Genomic DNA, 19893 nt, shown 5'->3' on the forward strand with positions numbered 1-19893 from the left:
AAATGCGTTCAGTTTTGCTTTATATTACATACTAATATTTTCCAGTTTGGAGCAGGCTATGCTCTTTGTTAATGTAAAAGACATACCTTTAGTGGTAAATGTTTTGTGTTGGTACCTCGTAACTTCTACTTGAATGCCTGAACGAAAAGTCTCTGTACAAAACTGCAGAAGCCATAAAATTTGTGCTCATAAAAATCCTGTTTTTGAGCCCAGGTTGCCAAGGCACATGTTACATATCAGGACTTAAGCATCCACAGTCAAGTGTAGTAAAAATCAATAAAGTTTAAAAGATCAGCAACTGTGCTTGAATCATAATGACAGCAAGTGTAGCACACAGCCAGCTAGTAGTAATACTATTACGAATTGCCATGTGAGGCATTGCAGTGCAGTCAAAGACAAATTAAATGATAAGATTTGTGTCTCCCCAAGCATGATATTCTTATGGCCAGATATTCCAATTGTACATGCGATTCACATGGCTCTCATAGCTTCTTACACATATCTTGCACTAAATAGCTTGCTGCTTTTTGCATAGAATGCCCACAAAGACCAAAGGTCTTTGGACCAAGAATGCGGTGTGTTCTGTGCAATATACTTTGTTCATTGTCTAAATTACATACACAAACTGGTAAAGAAGGAAATGTGGTTATCTGATGAAATATAGAAGAAACGAATTATAATCCTTGCATGCATCATTGTCATCATTAACCTAATTACACCCACTGTATCAAAATGAGACTTTGAAACTAAGCTATTAGCTCATAGATACGCTGTAGTCTGCTAGGTTATATCTAATAAATATTACATTAAAATGAAATCTTGTCAAAAGGTTTTAATTAGAAAACAAAAACAGTACAAGAAGCAGCATATGCAAGATATACAGGGAGTTGTAAAATATATATATATATAAATTTGCTAATTTTACTGTATAAAATGAAACTAATCCTTAGCTGCGCATTCGTGCTTCTTTTCAACTTCTCAAGCTGGTGAAGGGTGTTTCACACTTTCGGGTCCACTGACAGGATGTTCAGAGACAAATGCTGGCTCCCTCCGGGTTGAAGCCCACCAGCTGCATAAAAAGAAAAGTCATATTTTGAAGCTACACAGTTCCACGTGGACAAGCAGAATTCCAGGGATAGCTGCCCGGCTAGTACTCCTATAGGAGTAGGTTCAGTTTCTTGCATTCAGACATTATTGGAGCCAAATTCTCTGTAGTAATAAGAGCTCATATTAGCATCACTTACATGACGGTTGTAGCAAATTTTCATGTAAAACAAAGTGCCTCAAAGCCATAGCATGCACAGCAAGACGCACTGTGGTGGCAGGAAAGCTACTGCTTCTCGCATAGCCAGTCAGCTGTAAGCAGCTCCATACACTGCAATTACTCGCTGCATTGTTGATGTTGCGATTCTTCACATAGCCAAGTTGTCACCAGAAATCTGCACAGCACATAAGACGCAATTTTGTTACTCCAGCATCCCGTCTCTATTAAAGCTCAGTAAAGTGCTTGCAAGCTCGAGCAAAATGTTCTAAACTGAGCCACAGCCACATAAACACTAGCTAACAGGACTTGGCATGCAGTTATAGCACATCAAGCAACAACTTATGTTAGAAAGTTGACTGAAGAACCTTTACAATACGAAAATAATTTTTATTCATTACTTGCTACCTACTTACCATTGCAAGATGTAGCCGCACCTAAACATGCATATGAATTAATTTTGGTGGAAAATTTTTCCGGCAAGAGGTAAATCGTCAGCGCCCTTTCAAAATACACGCCTGTTGCAACAAAACATTGCAGCTCCATGCATCCCAGCAGTTTTGATTAGTTCTCTATTATTATGTGAACCACTTGCCAAAGTGTAACTGCTAAAGAATCGCAAAGGGAAAGCACCATTAAGCAGTTAGCACAATCACATTACTGCTGTTGTCACAACCGTGCTTTGAGAAGCACACTCTGTTTCAGTCAGCTTTAATTTTTCACTACAGAATGCCCTCAGATACTGAAGGAGATGTGCTTTCATGACAACAAAAATTCTGGCTGTCTTATATGGACTCATTTCTGGCCCATGTAGTTTGGTTCAGCTCTCTAGCTACATCTTCCAATACAATGTAGGGATTACAAAGGCCACCAGTGTACACACTTTCTTGAAGAAACTGCTGTCTTAGAAGCCGTGACCGTGCTGCGCATGAACTGAAAGAGGCTCTATTCATTAGGAAAAAGGGCATCACCTATGTCAGTGATGCACGATATTGATGTATAATAGCAAGGTTGACTATATTGCTACGTGAAGGCTAGCCGATGAATGAGATGAGATGACAGATGGCTACAGAATGATTTTAATGGCGGACGGCCTGCCGCGAGCACTCCTGCATGCCCGCGCCATTGCACAGTTCGTCGTCTTCTACTTCATCACCCTACCCAGGGCCGCTGTGGGATTGTCCCGACCGCAAACGAGAAGATCGGCAGTGAAGGTGAAATACTGTAAATGATGATGGGCTTGAGAAATGGTTGAATACAGAAGAAGGAGGTGAAGGGCTTTCCGCCACAGTGGATGGGACGATCAGCAAATGAGTCCCGGTCCACAAAGCATATGGGCCGCAGGTTGTCAGGAGGCGACGGCTGATGTCTTTGGAAGACCCAAACGGCAGGGAAGGGGGTCGTGTCCTCACGTGTGGGCAGCGTCTCGGGTTGGTCAGGTCATTCTCGTCACGGCAACGTCGTCAATATGTTGTGTCTTGTGGTCCGGGCAGGGAGACGGGGCTGGGGTGAGCGGCGAGGTCGGTTCAGGTCTGGCGGGCTGAGACACAGCCGGGTGGGGCGGACCAGGTACCCACAGCCAATGAACACAACAGGCTCGGGACGCCGAAACTCAGGGACCAGGATGGTGATGAAGGAACCCCAGTACCTCACATGCAATGTTATGTGACGCCAAGCCGATGAATGGGATGAGATGATAGATGGCTACAGAATGATTTTATTGGCGGACGGCCTGGCGCGAGCACTGCTGCATGCCCGCGCCATTGCACAGTTCGTCTTCTACTTCGTCGCAATATGACTGTTTGTTTTAATGGAGATTACATGTACATGGTTGGCTGCCTGCACACCTCTCAACTGTTCATTCCATATAGTCACTTCTAAAGGCTTTAAGCAGTTTCATGTTTTTATATCGTGCCTTTTAACTACATCCATATTTCACTTATAATAAACTGCACAACTCCAAGTTGGAGTTGTCCAGTTTATTATAAGTCTTCAAACCCAACCAGGCAGGCAAATCTGTCAAAATGTTTAGTTTTAAATCTATCCGTGCAGACTTCGGGCTAGAAGCTACGCAGCTTGCCAAGAAGTACATACCCCCCCCTCCCCTCCATACTTAAAAGACGCTAGCTACTGCCCTCAGTCACCCCTGATGAAGGAGCCGAGTCGGCTTCGAAACGTTGGGTTAAAGTTAAAATTTTTGGTTGGAGTTGTGCAGTTTATTATAAGTCTTCAAACCCAACCGGACAGGCAAATCAGTAAAAATGTTTAGTTTTCAATCCATATTTCACTGCCCCACTTTCAGGCTCTCATCCGATGAAATATGCCTGTGGCCCATTACATTATGTGTCATTTTACTTTTCATTACCTTTCAAAGTTATTTTTTCCTTCTATTGCTTTAAGTCTCTCGGTGAGTCAAAAAAGGTTCTTTTCTTTACCTTTTGTGACCACTTTTATGGCCTTTAATGCCTTGTTAAAGTTTACTACAGGTAACAGTGTTGTGTCTGCCTATATAAACTACATTTTTCAGTCCCGAATCAGTTGTCAGTAACACGTTGGACTGTTTCCCTCCCTCGTGAACACTTCCATAGCACTGCTAACTTCTTAGTCAAGAGAATACATAACTAACTAGCCCAAGCAGCATATTCTATTGACTAATTCCTTCTACTAATCCTATCTACTCCGAGCAATTCTGTGCACTTTTCACAGTGTATGTGAGTGGCATTGTGTATTTATTTCTTTTCTTCATGGAATTTCACCAGCACCAAGCTATAAGACAGTGAAGACATCCTGAAGGCCTAACAAGGAAAGAACCCAGTACGTATATCTAATGAGTAATGAAGACAGCATGCGTTAGGGTCCACGGAGCATCATAAATGGAATGATTCACATAGTCATGCAAAACTAGCAAAACAAAACATGCAGATTGAATGCACACTATACAGAAGGTGTGATGAAACCTAGTGTCACCGCACAGAGAGAAATTCAGGTAATGAGACATGCAAACGTCAGCCCATCGCATGGGACAAACTTGTGTCAGTTGGTGTAAATAAAGCTCGCCACGTCAAATGTTGTCACAAACGTGGATCACAGGTGACTGCAATTTTCTGCTGGCAGTTGTGTCGGGTGAATATGCACAACTGGTCAACCAAGCCAATCTGCGAGCATATTGCTTGAAACTGTAATGCAATGTTGCTAACATGAGCCAATGTTTTAAATTTATTTGAAAGCAATAATTTATTTGCACAGCTCTACTACGGCACCATATTGTCTATCCACTGCAAATAAAGGAAGGACAAGAGCAGGGGTTCAAAAATTGTAAAAAAAAACATGGCAAAGCAAAATGGTATATGATCAGGTACTGATTCCATAACACTTTAAGCGCTCTGTAGAGCTACAAGTAGAGTTTAACATGGTGAATAGGGTACAACCAACTTGATATGTTTCTGAAAATCAACTACGTGTAATAAAGTACCTACATACTTGCACGAAGAAGACAGTACAAAATGAAATAACACGTACATGTTGTATGAGTTTCTTCATTTTGTACTGTCTTCTTCATGCAACTACGTACCTTATTAGAAATGAACCAGCTCATCCAAACAAAAGTATTAATTCAACTACCCAGCAGTGACTCACAGGTTGTGAAAGCATGCACAAAATCTAAGTGCACCCTGAATAAATATGTGGTCAAAATGCAGATTAGGTGTGGTTAGAACTAAATTGGTGTGATTGATTTAGGTCTTATTCTAATACTAATTAGCATATAAGGCTACTGTGATAAGCATTGAAAATTTACGTGGTGAAAACGAGTTGCCTGCAGAGTTAATTCACAAGGGAAAAATAAAGCGATTACCTCTGAATGCGCTCTAATGTAGTTGCACTTTCGAACTGCATCTCGTGTTCAAACAGAACTGTGCAGCATACAGGACCTCCGTGGTAGCCAGAAAGCGGAGGCCTTCAAAGCAGATTTCTCCGTCCTAAATCACAATCAAAGATGCTCCTGCATTGATAGATCTCTTTACCATCAAGAGCGTGTTGAGCTAAACACTGAGCTGTGATTACACGTTACTAAGCACACTGATTTTTTTAAAGCTGGTGCTCAGAAGAATATTTTTCACATGATAGTTTGAGCATAAGGCATTCTAAACCTTCTCACATAGGCAGCCATGTCACCATAGCTTACAAAAACATCGGAACCATCATGGTCAAGCTTATTGCAAAGCGACAGAACAAGAGCGGATGCAGACAGAGCACTGCTTGAGTTATTTTTAAAAGGTGACTCGGAAGCAAACATTACAGACCTTAAGCTTAGACCAGAATTTCATAGCCTAACCAACAGGGCACAAGGCACCACCTCTCTGCAAAGACTGGAGCATGCGCCGTGGGAAGAAATGTGTGATAGAATGAGCTAACTGGATGCCTCAAGTCCTTCTTGAAGCTGCACTAAGCCTTGCTTTGGCTGATTTTGTGTCAACCTGACACATACTGTGCGCACCATATCAGGCGATGTGTACCGGGTGATTTTTTTAATGTTTTGCAGATCATTACTGTAGAACTATGAACCATGTGTCAGTGCTATCTGTGCAGGTGCATTGTACAGCAAGGTGGACATTAGGTACTTGATGTAGCTAAATAAATTATGCAATTAGTTAAAATTATATAATTACCTCTTATTTATTATTTTAGAGAAGAAAATTCTATTCTGAAACTGAATGCTGCCAACATAGGTAAGCCCAATTGCTAAACTTTCTGAATCTGCCATGTGGTTTGAAATATCAAACGTCAAAAATAGGCACTTGAAGGATCACTGAGTTAAGTTTTCTGCATTGCACATATATATAATGATGTTGCTGCGCATGGTGTCATCAAAATCACGTCTGCTTCTACGGCAAATATGCAACATGCATCTGTATTTGCAGCATTACCAACACAAGTGACGCCAGTTTATAAATGCTCAATGTAAAAAAGCTAACTGAAAGAGCTTTCAATTTAGAATTTTAATATCTCAAACCACACTACAGATTAAGAACATTTAAAACCTGGACTCGCCTTCGATATTGACGGCCTTCAATTTCGTAATATAATTTAGCTCCCAATCAAAAATAAACTGCTGATTAGTTAATTTTAGTTACATGCATGAATGTTGAGCTCTATGAGGTACATAATGTATGCCCTCTGTACAATTCACTTGCACAAACCTCATCCACTTATCTCTTAGTTATTAAAATAAAAATCTAAATGTCACAAAAAAATCACCTAATATACATGACCTCATTCTTTTCAGTTGAAGTTTGATTTATTTTGCTTCGTTTGTTCTCCCTTTGGTGATCACACTGTCAGAGCTAATGCTGACTGCAAGTGTGCAGGTCGGCACTTCACCGACTTTGAATAAACCTAGCTGCAAGCATTGCACGTTCAGTGGTAAGGGCACTTGGCTAGTAAGCTGGGTGACTTGAGTGCAATCCTGGCCCTGTTTGATGGAGGCAAAACATTTCACTTTTCGAGTTAACATTTACTGTCACAAAGATTGTCCACTCAAGCTTTCCAATACCATGTTTGTTGCACAAACTAGGCACTGTAATCAGGAATTATTAACTGGTATGCATTAGGACATTAATATTTCGGTGCTTTTAACTCTATCATAATGTATGCTTATGTAAGCATATCTATAAGTTTTGTTTACAATGCGCCTTTCTTCGAAAATGAACTTGTGAAACCATATGTGAACTTTTCGTAGTATGGACCACAATGAAAACCAAGTCTATCAGTTCAAGACAAACAACTAAAGATGATTTCCCTAACTGCCTTCATCTAACATCCCACAGTGCAAAATTCCCACAATATATTTTGTCGATACAACCATGAGTCACCTCAAGCAACCATTAATGGCCCAAGAAATTCAAAGGGTGCACTTAAGTATCCTTAGGTGTGGAAATGCGAAAGCGTTTAGAGTACTGCACATGTCAGCATCCAAGAACAAACTGACAGGGAGCGACGCAACTTCATATCTAGGCATGTTTTTTGTCTTTTCGTCTTTTGTGACGTCATCAGCTTGTCGAGAATTTCTTGCTTAGGCATGTTCCTATCACATGACTATGGTTGGGTCCCATCACGTGACTGGTTGATGACGCCACTATCATTAACTATTACTACCATTAAGTATTATTACTGTCACTGTACACCCACTAGTACTGTAACTGACTATTACTAGATCTATTACTATCATTAACCATTAGTACTACCACTACTACTGTCACTATTAGTGTCACTGTTACTGCCACTATTACTGTTGCTAACTATTACTACCACTGACTATTATTGTTGCTAACCATTATTGCTGTCACTCTATTAGTTATTAATTGCATGTTAGTATTTTATTTCAAGAATTATTGCATTTCATTAACTATTACCTGTTAATTACCTGTTTATCATAACTTAACATCATTCTTATCATCGTTTTCCTGTGTACACATCTTGTGTCCATATCTCGTGGTCACGCCATCCGTAAGGCAAGAAATATCCTTTCCCATTAATAAAGAAAAGTGATGCTTCGAGTGCTCCATTACATGAACAGGCTGGCAGGGCCAATGGAGATTTCACAATACAGCACAGCAGTGAACACTGCAGACCGAGATGCTTTTTGGTGAATGCTGTTTTAAAAAAAAAAAAGGAATCAGCATGTGACGAATGGAAGAATACATGACGAGTCATTCATGGTAAAGCAGTTGGGTCACAGGACACACTTTGTGCACAAATGAAATGTTTGTTAGTTAGGTTCAAACTCAAAGGTGTTTTATATACTCTACCCAGAGTGCAGAACACTGGTCAGGTGCAGTGAGTGCTGCGTCAAACAGCCTTTTGGCTAGGCAACCACTGCAAAATGTGCACAAATGAGAGAGTTCACAATGTCACACAATGTAAAAAAGTACCAAAGAAGTGTAAAGTGAATGTTTTTATCATGTAGCCCTGCAAATTGCCTGGTTTGTGCACATTTGCCTCCTGTCACTCAGCCGAAACACCGCACGTGATGGCAAACACTGCACCCTCATAGTCTGCATTGTAGGTGGGGTGTAGAAAAAGTATCATTTGTGGATGTATATATATATAGGCCAGGCAAGATGCTGTTTATACATATGGCTGGAGGAACATACAGCATCCTTGAATTTTAATCAAAGCATGCACCTATCTTTCCAATGCAGTGTGGATATCACCCATTGCCCAGTGGCACTTCGGTAACTGGGTGCGCCGTCGACAGATTCCTGAAGCATCAGTGACCAGATCCAACACAAGCATCAGCATGGCATCTCTTGCTCTTCACATTAAACAGTTTCTGGGCCAAACACAACTGCTGCTGCTGTTGAATGACCGAAGGACTGATTTTATTCTCCTCCCTTCGTTCAGTGACGACTTCTGCAGATGCCTGCTGTACTCCATTAAATTATCAGCATCGATTTACTTTCCTCTATGGATTCTCTTTAGCACCGTCAGAAGTACTTCCTCAGTGCGTTACTGGGCACGTGCATTTATTCCTTTTCCTTAGCTGCAAGGCTTTCCGACGCAGCTCACAGGCAAGGTTGCACTTAATTTTTCAGCCCTCTACATTACCCCGTGTTTCTACATTGTTTTCAAACATGTCTTATCAACTACATCAACTGTCTGCATTACTGACAGTCTGATGGGCAAGTGATACATTATCTGCCAACAAAAAAATGGAGCGGAAAATACGGGAACAAAATGAAATGAATAAGTACAGCACATGCTACTTCTGAAACGATTGCATATGGACAGCAAAATGAAAATGCTGCCCTCACAATACTGATGCTAGATTATTGCAAGAATAAATGTTACTGCTACTGCAAAGAAAATGTTTTAGCATTAAAGGTAGCTAAAGAATTCTGTCTGATTTATGTTTTTGCAATGATTCCAGCACCAAAACTAATGTAATGATGGTAGCTAATTAGAATTATTGTGACAGTGATTTTGGTGAGGACAGTTGACATCCTCCAATAAGCACAGCATTGCAGGTGGCAGCCTTAAAGCTAGGAGGAGTGCTAAAAAACAAGCCCCTACTAAAAGCAATATAGAAATGTACGATTGGAAGCAATACAAAAACCATTAGCTATGGTTTGAGATATTAATATACAGCAGACCCCATGCGTGTCTGCACAGAAGCTTCACGAAGTTTAATACCAAACTTTTGGTTGTATGTTTCTTCCTTTGCAATGATGCTTAATACATAAGTGCACACAGGGGACTGCATGATGTTTTCCTGAGGCTGGAAAATATTTTATAATGAATTTTTTCTCTAATGGTCTTGCGGTTTAAACATGTATTTAGTGGATGTCACGAGGTACCAAAAAAAATGCTGGCAATCACCACCTCATTTCATTCAATAAAATGCAAAGTCAGGCTGCCCCAAGAGCCGGAATGACAACGAATAAAGGAGTAGCAGTTATGCTGCTGATTTTTTATGCTCAAGTTAGCTATGCTCAACTCTGACATCACAGCATTTGTCCAGCTATTCAAAAGCAAAAACAAATAAGAGAAAAACTGCAACTATTATTTATTTAGCAGTTGTAGGTGAATACCACAGTGTTAACTGAAGAGGTATGGGAGAGGCCTTAGCCCTGCAATGGGCAAAGTCCGGATGGTGATGACCACATGGTGATCCATGTACACTACCTTACTCAACATTAAAAAGGAGGAAATATAAACATAATTCTGGAGTGTATGCTCATTTAATATTATGTGCATTACTCTATCTGTTCTCAGGTAGACGTACATTTCTTCAAGCTAATAGTTCCTAACTTAAATGACACCTCCCATCAAGATTATCAAATCTTAAACTATGAACATCAACATGTACAGCCATACATCACCTCTCATTGCTGACCACTATAAGCAACAGAACAATGGCTAAGGCACCCCCAAAAAAAAGCAATCTGCCTCCGAAACTTCATAACAACATCAAACACACAAGTATAGACACAAATGCACACATATTCAAACTCGGCTACAAAGCAACAGACTATTGTAGGAATTAAATACACAAAGAAAAAATCAAACAAAAGCATTTCACAACTTTTTTTTTGCAGAACGGTGGGTTTAGAAATTAACATGCAGAAAACCAAAGCAATGTTCAACAGTCTAGCAAAGAAACAGCAGTTCACAATTGGTAGTAAGGTGCTGGAAGTGGTAAAAGGCAGGTAGTGACAGCTGATCCAAATCATGAGAGGGAAATAACTAGAGTTATAAGAATGCGGTGGAGCACATATGGCAAGTTCTCTCAGATCCTGAATGGAAGTTCACCAATATCCCTGAAGAGAAAAGTATACAAGAGCTGTATCTTACCGGTGCTCACCTACGGGGCAGAGATGTGGAGGCTAAAAAAAAGGGTTGAGCTCAAGTTAAGGACAATGCAGCGAGCTATGGAAAGAAAAATTATGGGTGTAACGTTAAGAGACCAGAAGTTCGCAGAGTGGGTGAGGGAATAAATGCGGGTTAATGACATCCTAGTCGAAACCAAGAGGAAGAAATGGGCTTGGGCATGGCATGTAATGCGAAGGCAAGATAACCGTTGGTCGTTAAGGGTAGCAGAGTGGATTCCAAGAGAAGGCAAGCGTAGCAGGCGACGGCAGAAAGTTACGTCGGCGAATGAGATTAAGAAGTTTGCGGGCATATACGGTGGGCACAGCTGGCAAAGAACAGGGTTAATTGGAGAGATACGGGAGAGGCCTTTGCCCTGCACTGGGTGTACATCAGGCTGATGATGATGCGTTTCGCCTCCATCGAAAGGTGGCTGCAGTTAGGGGAAAAAAGGGGAAACTGAAACTATAAGGTCAATAAAAAAATATCACATGACTAATAAATTTACTTTGCGGTGCACCAATTAAAAAATTAGCTGCAGTTTAATTACTGCTGAACCTGCATTGCTGATTGACCATCAAGTGAACCAAAGGTCAAGTGTGGCTATAGGCCTTATCATATGTGGTCCACCATGATGTTGCACCACTTGACCTTTGACCTTGACTTTTGACCTTTCGATCCACCGGTAGAGGGCGGTCGAATCGTGACAATCGCGTGACGCGCGATGGAAACTGCCCTTGTGACGTCAGTCAGGGGGGAATATATAAGGTGAGCGACCTCTCGCGATCAGCCATTAACTTAACTGTCACCTGGCAGGGTAGCAGGGTGGGCGCGCTGCCTATCCAGTGTGCGGATCGCACTCAACGTTACAGACGCCAAGTCGCGTCTAGTTGCCCGATGCATCACTACTTTCGCTCTCTAATCGCGAACCAGGTTCAGCAGTAGTTAAACCACAGCTAATTTTTGACTTTATGATTGGCTTTATCTCGCCGAAACCCAGAGCAGCCGGTAGAGTCGGTGTCTCCGAGATGGGGATATCCCACAGAACTCTAGGGCCACGTGACCAATTGCCTCCTCTGCTGCTCTACAGATGGCGCAAGTGGTGCCCAAGCCGCTTGATGAGTGTTTGGGCGTAGAGTCTGGGGAGCCGACAGAGCTAGAACGGGAGTACCCAGGTTCGAACCCGACCGCGGCGGCCGCGTTTCGATGGAGGTGAAACGCAAAGGCGCCCGTGTGCTGTGCGATGTCAGTGCACGTTAAAGATCCCCAGGTGGTCGAAATTATTCCGGAGCCCTCCACTACGGCACCTCTCTCTTCCTTTCTTCGCTCAGTCGCTATCCTTTATCCCTTCCCTTACGGATCGTTTCAGGTGTCCACCGAGATGTGAGACAGATACCGCGCCGTTTCGTTCCCCCAAAACCCAACTTTCAATTTTCAGGGCTAATCGTCGTACGGAAGACAACCTTTTCTCCCTGGACATATAACTGAGCTGGCGCGGAAGGAGTCGCAGGACCTGGTCGCATGCTTCGTAGACGTCGAAAAGGCGTGTGACAGCGTGCCACAGGAACCGATGATGCGCCGAATGTCGCCCCTGAATATGCTGGTATCAACGCCAGCCAGTTTACCTATCCTCAAGCGTTCGTCTAATTGAATTTCGCGCCTGCACCTGGTGACCAGAGTTTACAGCAGCGCCACACGAACATAGCGGCGGCGTGCCGCACAGTGATGCCACTCGATCGGGCAAATAGAAGTACTAACTCTGTTTGCGGTGGGCATATCGAAGGCGGTGGCTCAATCACAACGAAGAAACGCAGTGGTACAGAGCTAGGAACACTGTCGTCTCAGTACTAGAAATGTAGTTAAAGTCTAGCTGCTAATACTAATAAATCAGATCTTAAACAATGCTAGTGCGATAAACGAAAGCGTGAGGATAACGTGGCGCGGGAGCAGACGATGAAGGACGTGACGCGCCACGCATCACCTACCATGGTTGACTTCTCTGTCTGAAGCAATAAAGCGGAGTACTAAATGCGTGCAGTAGGTTCCACACATTACCTAATTTCTTCGCTTGGCCGAGCCGATAATGCAGTTCGCTGGGACGACTACAGCTCGCTTCGAGATGAGAAAACTCCAAGCTCACCAAAACAACCAGATAGCCTTGGGATCAATCAAAATACTGACATGTGGCACACGGATGCACATTGTTCGCAAGTTGTGAAAGGTGAGCGAAACAGTGATGACAAAGTTACAAGCTGACATTCAACCCCGCGCGAGGGGTTTTCTCTGAAAATAAAACTCGTACCAGAGGGCACAAAACGCTGCAACGGCACTGAAGATAACCAAAAAATTTGACGCGTCAGCTTACCGCTATATGAAATGTCGCGCTTGCATCGTTTGCGGCTAAAAAGAAAAGTTGCTTGGAATGTAGGCTGAAAGCCATTTTTGGCAACTTCTCGGCCCCGCCGCGGTGGCTCAGTGGTTAGGGCGCTGGACTACTGATCCGGAGTTCCCGGGTTCGAACCCGACCGCGGCGGCTGCGTTTTTATGGAGGAAAAACGCTGAGGCGCCCGTGTGCTGTGCGATGTCAGTGCACGTTAAAGATCCCCAGGTGGTCGAAATTATTCCGGAGCCCTCCACTACGGCATCTCTTCTTCCTTTCTTCTTTCACTCCCTCCTTTATCCCTTCTCTTACGGCGCGGTTCAGGTGTCCAACGATATATGAGACAGATACTGCGCCATTTCCTTTCCCCAAAAAAACCAATTATTAAACTTCTCGGTGCACTACCACTTGGCAATTTCTTTCGCTAGACGTATATTTGACGCGTCAATTTCATTTCGCATGCTAGCGTAAGATAGAAAATAAACTGCGTAACATGCATTATATTAGCAAGGCGATCATCAAAACGGCCCCTACTTTATTTTCGTGAGTTCGTTTAAACAGTCACCGTTTATTTCCCTAGCTATGCCTGCCTTCGACCGGGCGCACGCTGCCAGCAAAAGTTGGGGCGTATTTTTCTGCGGCTCAGACCGAGATGATAAAGAGGGCTGTTGTCGCAGTGTTTGACAATAGAGCCGGAATTCGTCACGTAGCTGAGGCGAGATAAGGACTGAACTCTGCCTGGACACCTTTGTTCTACATTTCCTCACACGGCAAAACCTAATGCACGGATGTTGCAAGTGTTGAAGTAGCGCTCTTTAAAGTGATGATTCATGTATTACTAAAAAAAAAACTGTTATCGGTGCTCTTCTTATATAGGCTGCATTTATCACTGTGGTGACATCACGCAAGCTAGAATGGTTACGCTCGGAGCACAGGAAAGGAGCAGGCTATGAAACCATATACACTCGTGTGCTGACTGCCTCTTTTATGTGGGAAAATTACTAAGATAGATAGAAAAGAGTCCCGACAGCTGTGGAGTTTAATTAACCCAACCAGCGCCTTGAATTTTCAAGTGACTTCCTAATCACACACCATGCTGACATTCATTTCGAATACTGCAAACCTTCACCAATGAATAATACTCCGCAAATTGGCGCGCATATGCAACACGCTTAAAGAATGGACTGCATTCCTTCATCCCATTAGCGACGGGTATTTTATCACCGTTTTTGCGAACTAGCACGATTGTCACGCAGCCGCGGCACATGCTTCCCAGCATGTTTACTCACTTGGCACATCCGTAGCCTCTACGCAAAGCAATTCCTAAGACTCCTACCACTAATGTCACATTAAAAACACCTCAGCCATTCTAAAGCCCTTCCCAGTTCACATTCATGACTTTAGTTTCACACGACTCTTTCTGGCAGGCCGTCTGTGCATGCTCAAGCATGCATGATCTACGCGTTGAGAGCGATTAAATCTTATTTTCGGTACCTTATTATCTGCAGTGTTTTATAACTGTTATGAGATTAGTAAACACAGCAGTAGGTCGAGTCATCCATAATTAGCGATGTTTGATTCCGCCTTCGGAAGAAATACCTTGCCGCTCGCCTCGCTCACTGCAAACCGAACCAGAGAGCTGCGTCCACTTTTCACCACCGCTGTTAACCAGATGGCGCCACTCGCACTCGCCAACTGCGGCGCACAAATATGACAGCGCCCTTTTCGTTTGGCATCCGCACCGTTTTATTGATCAACGTTTCCATTCTCCTAACCCGTGTTGAGAAGCAAAGGGTGCCATAAAGCGCAAGTTTTCGACTTTTGAGAAAAAACAAGTGATACTCAGGACAATACGCGGCATCATTTCGCATGCTATCGTAAGATAGAAAATAAACTGCCTTGCAGGCCAGATTACCGTTTTGCGGGGAACTTCTGCAAACTTCGATATTATAGGGACAATGAAAACAACTCCATCCACCTGCTCTTTGTCAGTGAAATATGATTATCGGTCAGTTTTTCTCGGCATGTTCACGTTTGTTTAAAACATAAAAAGACGCATTTATGCCTGAGAAAACTGGATTTGAAACTTGCACCCCCTCTCGATTCAAACTCGCGGCATCTACGCTGACAAGGACTCCTTGTCACCATTTTGATGTGAATGACGGTGTAGTATGGCCTCTGGGATCCCCCAAAAATTCGTTGCAGACGCAAGCAATTTACTTGCGAAATCAACCGGTGATGGCGACACGTGTATTTCGTTTTTTTTTTTTACTTATAAAAGCTCAAATTTTTGTCCGAGTCAACGCAAAGATTATTAGAGTGGTTTCTTTGTGTTTAGAGCGCAGTACCATCTGAATGCATGCGACTCTCTTTAACCAATTCACAGTCCCTTCTTTTATTTACAGGAGTACAAAACTGCATTGCGTTGAACCACAATGTCATTGCCCTTTTCTCTTCATAGCTCTTCAAGCTCTTCATACAGACAGCCTAGCAAGCGCTGCCTCCAAGTCGCAAAGCACAGCTTCGGCTGTCTTCCCGGTGAGCTCTTTCAACCTGTTCACCAAACTAGCGCTGGACCGCAATTTGTTGAACGCATCTGCGGCTTCGGTATCGTTGCAGTCGCCAGTCACAAACTTGACAGCCTGGTCCAGTAGACGAGCGTTCCTTTTCAGCAGCTGTTCCATCTCGTCCAATGCTTTTTGAGCCTCGTCATTCCCATCCCAGGAAACCATGATGCGTGTTAGGGTGTAGTTCTTCCTCAGCCCTCCGAGGATGGTTTCGACTTCCTCTGGTCTGATCCCCCAGTATTCACAGACCGACACATCTGTCAGAGAATCATTCACAGTTAGCAGCTCGGACAGAGACGTTGCTATTTCAGGCGTCAGCAATTCCGCGTAAGTGGTAAAGCTCACCACGGAACGGTTTACTTTAAGAGCCTCGAGCATCCGGACCAGTTGTTGCTCGCTCCCCATTGCAACATGCATGAGGTTCTGAATCTCCTTCAGCGTAACCGTCCGCTCAGTGACGTAAGCGATGTCATCTGCAAGTTCCTCGAAGCAGTTGTCGCTCGGGTAGAAATGAAGCAAGCGCAGAGTTGTGTTTGAAGCTACGGCGTCGAAAAACTCCCGCAGAAGGTCCTTGTCCACCGAGGGGGTGACGCTGACGGAGAGCTCAGAACAGTGCCTGTTTTCACGAAGCAGCCTCGTGACCAGCGGCAGCAGCTCTTCAGACCAAAGGATGTACAGCCTCTTAAGGACTTCCGCGGGCGTGTCCTGAAGTAGCGACACCTGCTCCTTCTCTATGGAAATTGTGTCGAAAAGATCCACAAGCTCCAGCGTCGAGTTCACTGCCAGCGTCTTCACAAAAGCCACTAAAGTCTTTGAGCTCAGTTTATCCCCCACCACTTTGAACCTCTTCAACGTGTCGTTCATTGTCAATGCATCGGCGATCGCCGAGGCACCTTCATCGCCACCGCAGGACTCCCAAAGACTCAGTTCCTGAAGGGACTTGTTCCCTCTCAGATAGCCTGCAATGTTCCGAGCGAAGGTACTGCGGATGTTTTCACACCGCAAGTCAAGGGATCGGAGCTTTCTGAAAGCCCCAGATAAGTCTAAGTGGAAATTTTCACCGTGACAGTCGACATACAGGAGTTCTAGTACTTCCAGAGACCCCCAGTCTTCCAGTTTGTCGAAGGCGGCCCTCAGAGCGTTCAAAGAGATTTCGGTTATCCTGAGCTTCTTCACGGATTCCTTACAGCTTAGCATGCGTGGAAGGATCCGAGCTTCTTCCAGTGACAGCTCGTGTGGGTACTCTAGCATGACGCCTCCTCGGTAGCTCATATCAATGTCAGGGTGGAATTCCTTCACGGCATTGAGCCCTTTGTTGAACAGTTTTTCAACATCCTCATCGTGCGGCCTACAATCTCTGCTCAGTTCTTCGGACATGGTTAAGAAACCTCAGTGCACTTCAGGGATGCTTCCCTTCGTTGCGTGACAACCACTTGGATGGATAGCTCGGATATACGTGCTCTTGATTCAAGCAACGGCTCCGCGCAGGATGAGGCTTATCTGGATCGACTTTCCTTCTCCACAAATGTTTCACCACAGGAGGAGGTATGAAGGCTTGATTGTGAAATTGTTATCGTTGGTGTTAGTGGACGGCTCGAAATCACACGACGAGGACACTCATCCGCTGAAAAAGCGTATCGGCTGTAACAGCGGCTGGATTCAACCTGCAAGTAAAGAAATAAATACAAACACGAATACTTAGAAATAAACGTCGAAGTCATTAAACCTAAGCGTCGCATAGGGCACATGGGAGCTGCATATTGGCTGAGGAAAAACGCCTGCACGCGAAGGTCCCGAAAACAAGGTGCCCGCTTTGTACCACACTTTTTTCTAAATTTATAAAATCGCGAAAGACCTTTATTTCCACCGCACGATTGTCACGTGAACCAAAAAGTCACGTTAAAACCCACTGTGCAATCTACGGTGAACAGGGCGGAGTACCTGCTGAAAACTAAATGACTATAATAACAAGTAAGCTTAACCGATGATTAATTAAGACAGTAATATACATTAAAGGTGTAATATTAAAAAGGCGCATTCAACGTGCTGGGAGACGTTTGCTATTGCTTATTTTTCGAGTCGCGTGTTTCTGTTAACGAGACCGTACGTTTTATTTTTTTCAAGTCGTACTTTAGACTATAGCAAATTTATGCGCGAAACAAAGACATCATGATATAAGGCCCGCCTCAGGAAAGGACCTCTTATTAATCATCTCGATCTGGTGTTCCTTAAAGAACGCTATGTCTTATATGAGAGATAAACAAAGTCAGAACAAGAGCTGAAATATTCGTCTCAAAGAGCTCTTCCAGGCACACGACTGCGTTTCCGACTGAAGCTGACGCTGAATATTCCACCAGAGCACAAATTCCAGCAAGCAACTTTCACAACTTTAAATTTGGCGCGGGTATGGATAGATCAATACCGTATGCAGCGCCGCCGGTAACCATAGCGGCGTAGTGATGCCCTAATAACTACGGGTCTCGAGGAGTCGGACAGCAGTAGTATTAAACTTTAGGCAAGTCATTACGCAAGGTCAGGGCAACGCCTAAAGCGAGACGGAGAAATGCCGGAGCCTATACGTGAAGAAAAAAAAAACCATTTCTCCACCAGAAATCAGACTCGGCACTGTCTTCTATTATTGATGACACGTATGTCCACAAAAGCAGTAACAGAGGAGCAATGAACGACACACCAAAGCGCGCTGCTATAAGAGCAGACGACGCCCAAGGAAACGCGTCGTTCGGCATGTATACGGTGCTTATCTAGTTTAAAGGATGAAACAATCTGTTTACAAGGTACTACAAGCATCAAGCGTGCAGTAAGCCCAACGTGCTACTTACGCAACTTCTTATTTGCCCAAGTCGTTTCTACGTTGACTGAAACGAGTTCAGTTCGCCTCGAAGTTTGCAGCCGTAGAGTGGGCCCGCCACAATGACACTGAAAGCTCTCGGCCCCCTCGGTCAGCCGATCAAGCTATCGGGACCGCCCACACGCTCAGATTGCTCGCCACTGGTGAAAGGCGGCAAATACCGAGCCGATAATGTTGTGGAACGGCGCTGAGCTTAGGCATACATTTAAGTGAGTAGTAGAGCCAGACACGTTTCAATTTACGCCGCAGTGTGCCGCTATGTCATACGCTGCGCTACGGACGCTTCCGATACAAAATTATTTACGTGTTCGTATTTTTTGATGATCATCCACGGAAGTACTCTATTTCTGAAAACGCCGCAATACTGCATGTTTCTTCTATTTTTTCCCGTTGTTGCATGTTTAAAAGAAACAAATGACTTTGCAACAACCCTGAACGAAACTGCCCAGCAAAGAACTCAATAAATGTTCGCAAATGGAGGCGCGCATCACACCACCATTTACAGCCATTAACTCGTACAAGGAAAACATTTTAGCGAACGAAACAAAAATCGTCACGCTGTTCAATTTAATGGGCGCATAACACCGATGTCAATGGCTTCTGCCTTCATTTCTTGCCGCCAAAGAACAGAAAAACGCCAGCTTTTCACGTTTTTACGTTTCTAAGCGGCACACTGGAAACCCCATTAGAGGAGCACGTCTTCCACAAACAATAATTTTTCCTTCATCTCCATGCCATTCAGAGCGCTGCAAAAATTCCCAAGGTAGTCTCAAAATATCATGCACATAATACACAGCGCTGCAGCCATGCGTCCATACAAACGTATGCCAAAGAACTCGAGTCCAAATATCATTCGGGGTTGCAGCGTTCCTTATTCTGTACCTTTCATTTAGTTAGTGCTGTTACGAAACGCACAGTACTTTGTATATTGCCTCTCTGTGGTTGAATTGAGGTTGAAGGTGCCAGTCAGGGCCCCTTCCAATCTCTATGTCTTCTTGTGCGCTTCGTATTTTGGAATTCATTTTCATCACATTGGATGCCATTTATTTCAGTTGTCTTTTTTTCATTAACTACCTTCCATCATGTTACCAACAAAATGGGCCCTGTGTTATCGGAAACCTGTATTAGTGAATTCGATACATTTGATTGACGTTAGCATAAAGCAGTATCATAAGGTACTCTTGATGTGCAAGCATCGAGCCATTTCCCTCCCTGAGAAAGTGCATACTGCGTCAGTTTATACATGGAAAATATTAAGAATAGGGCACTGCCGCGAATACGCCACTTGGTGGAGACTGCTCAGACTGTGAGGCTAATGGCGGGATAGAAGCTTCTGAACACAAATGTTGATGACGATGTTGACTCACAATCCCACACCAGTTTACGTAAGTTCCTTGCACTCAGGTCAAGAGAGAGAGAGAGAGATACACTTTAATGAGCACAGCTGAGG

At 43.7% G+C, this 19893-nt stretch overlaps 1 protein-coding gene, 1 long non-coding RNA gene and 1 other non-coding gene across 3 annotated transcripts; 1 reads left to right on the forward strand and 2 right to left on the reverse strand.

Moving 5' to 3' along the window:
- Nucleotides 1-817: 817 nt before the first annotated feature.
- On the reverse strand, nt 818-13069 carry LOC144108866 (uncharacterized). The gene is made up of 3 exons (XR_013309530.1): nt 12683-13069; nt 8068-8134; nt 818-1439 (listed from the first exon to the last, which is right to left on the reverse strand). It is a non-coding gene; the product is annotated as an uncharacterized LOC144108866 (long non-coding RNA).
- Nucleotides 13070-13088: 19 nt separating this feature from the next.
- On the forward strand, nt 13089-13160 carry TRNAS-ACU (transfer RNA serine (anticodon ACU)). The gene has a single exon. It is a non-coding gene; the product is annotated as a tRNA-Ser (tRNA).
- A 2215-nt stretch (nt 13161-15375) lies between these two features.
- LOC144107981 (uncharacterized) lies at nt 15376-18629 on the reverse strand. Its single transcript, XM_077641239.1, has 2 exons — nt 18415-18629; nt 15376-17238 (listed from the first exon to the last, which is right to left on the reverse strand). Exon 2 carries the CDS (start codon nt 16949-16951, stop codon nt 15482-15484), a length of 1470 nt encoding a protein of 489 aa, XP_077497365.1. The 5' UTR covers nt 16952-17238; nt 18415-18629; the 3' UTR covers nt 15376-15481.
- Between the last annotated feature and the right edge of the window lie 1264 nt (nt 18630-19893).

This window comes from Amblyomma americanum, chromosome 10 (assembly GCF_052857255.1).
Source record: "Amblyomma americanum isolate KBUSLIRL-KWMA chromosome 10, ASM5285725v1, whole genome shotgun sequence".
Taxonomy (NCBI): Eukaryota; Metazoa; Arthropoda; class Arachnida; order Ixodida; family Ixodidae; genus Amblyomma; species Amblyomma americanum.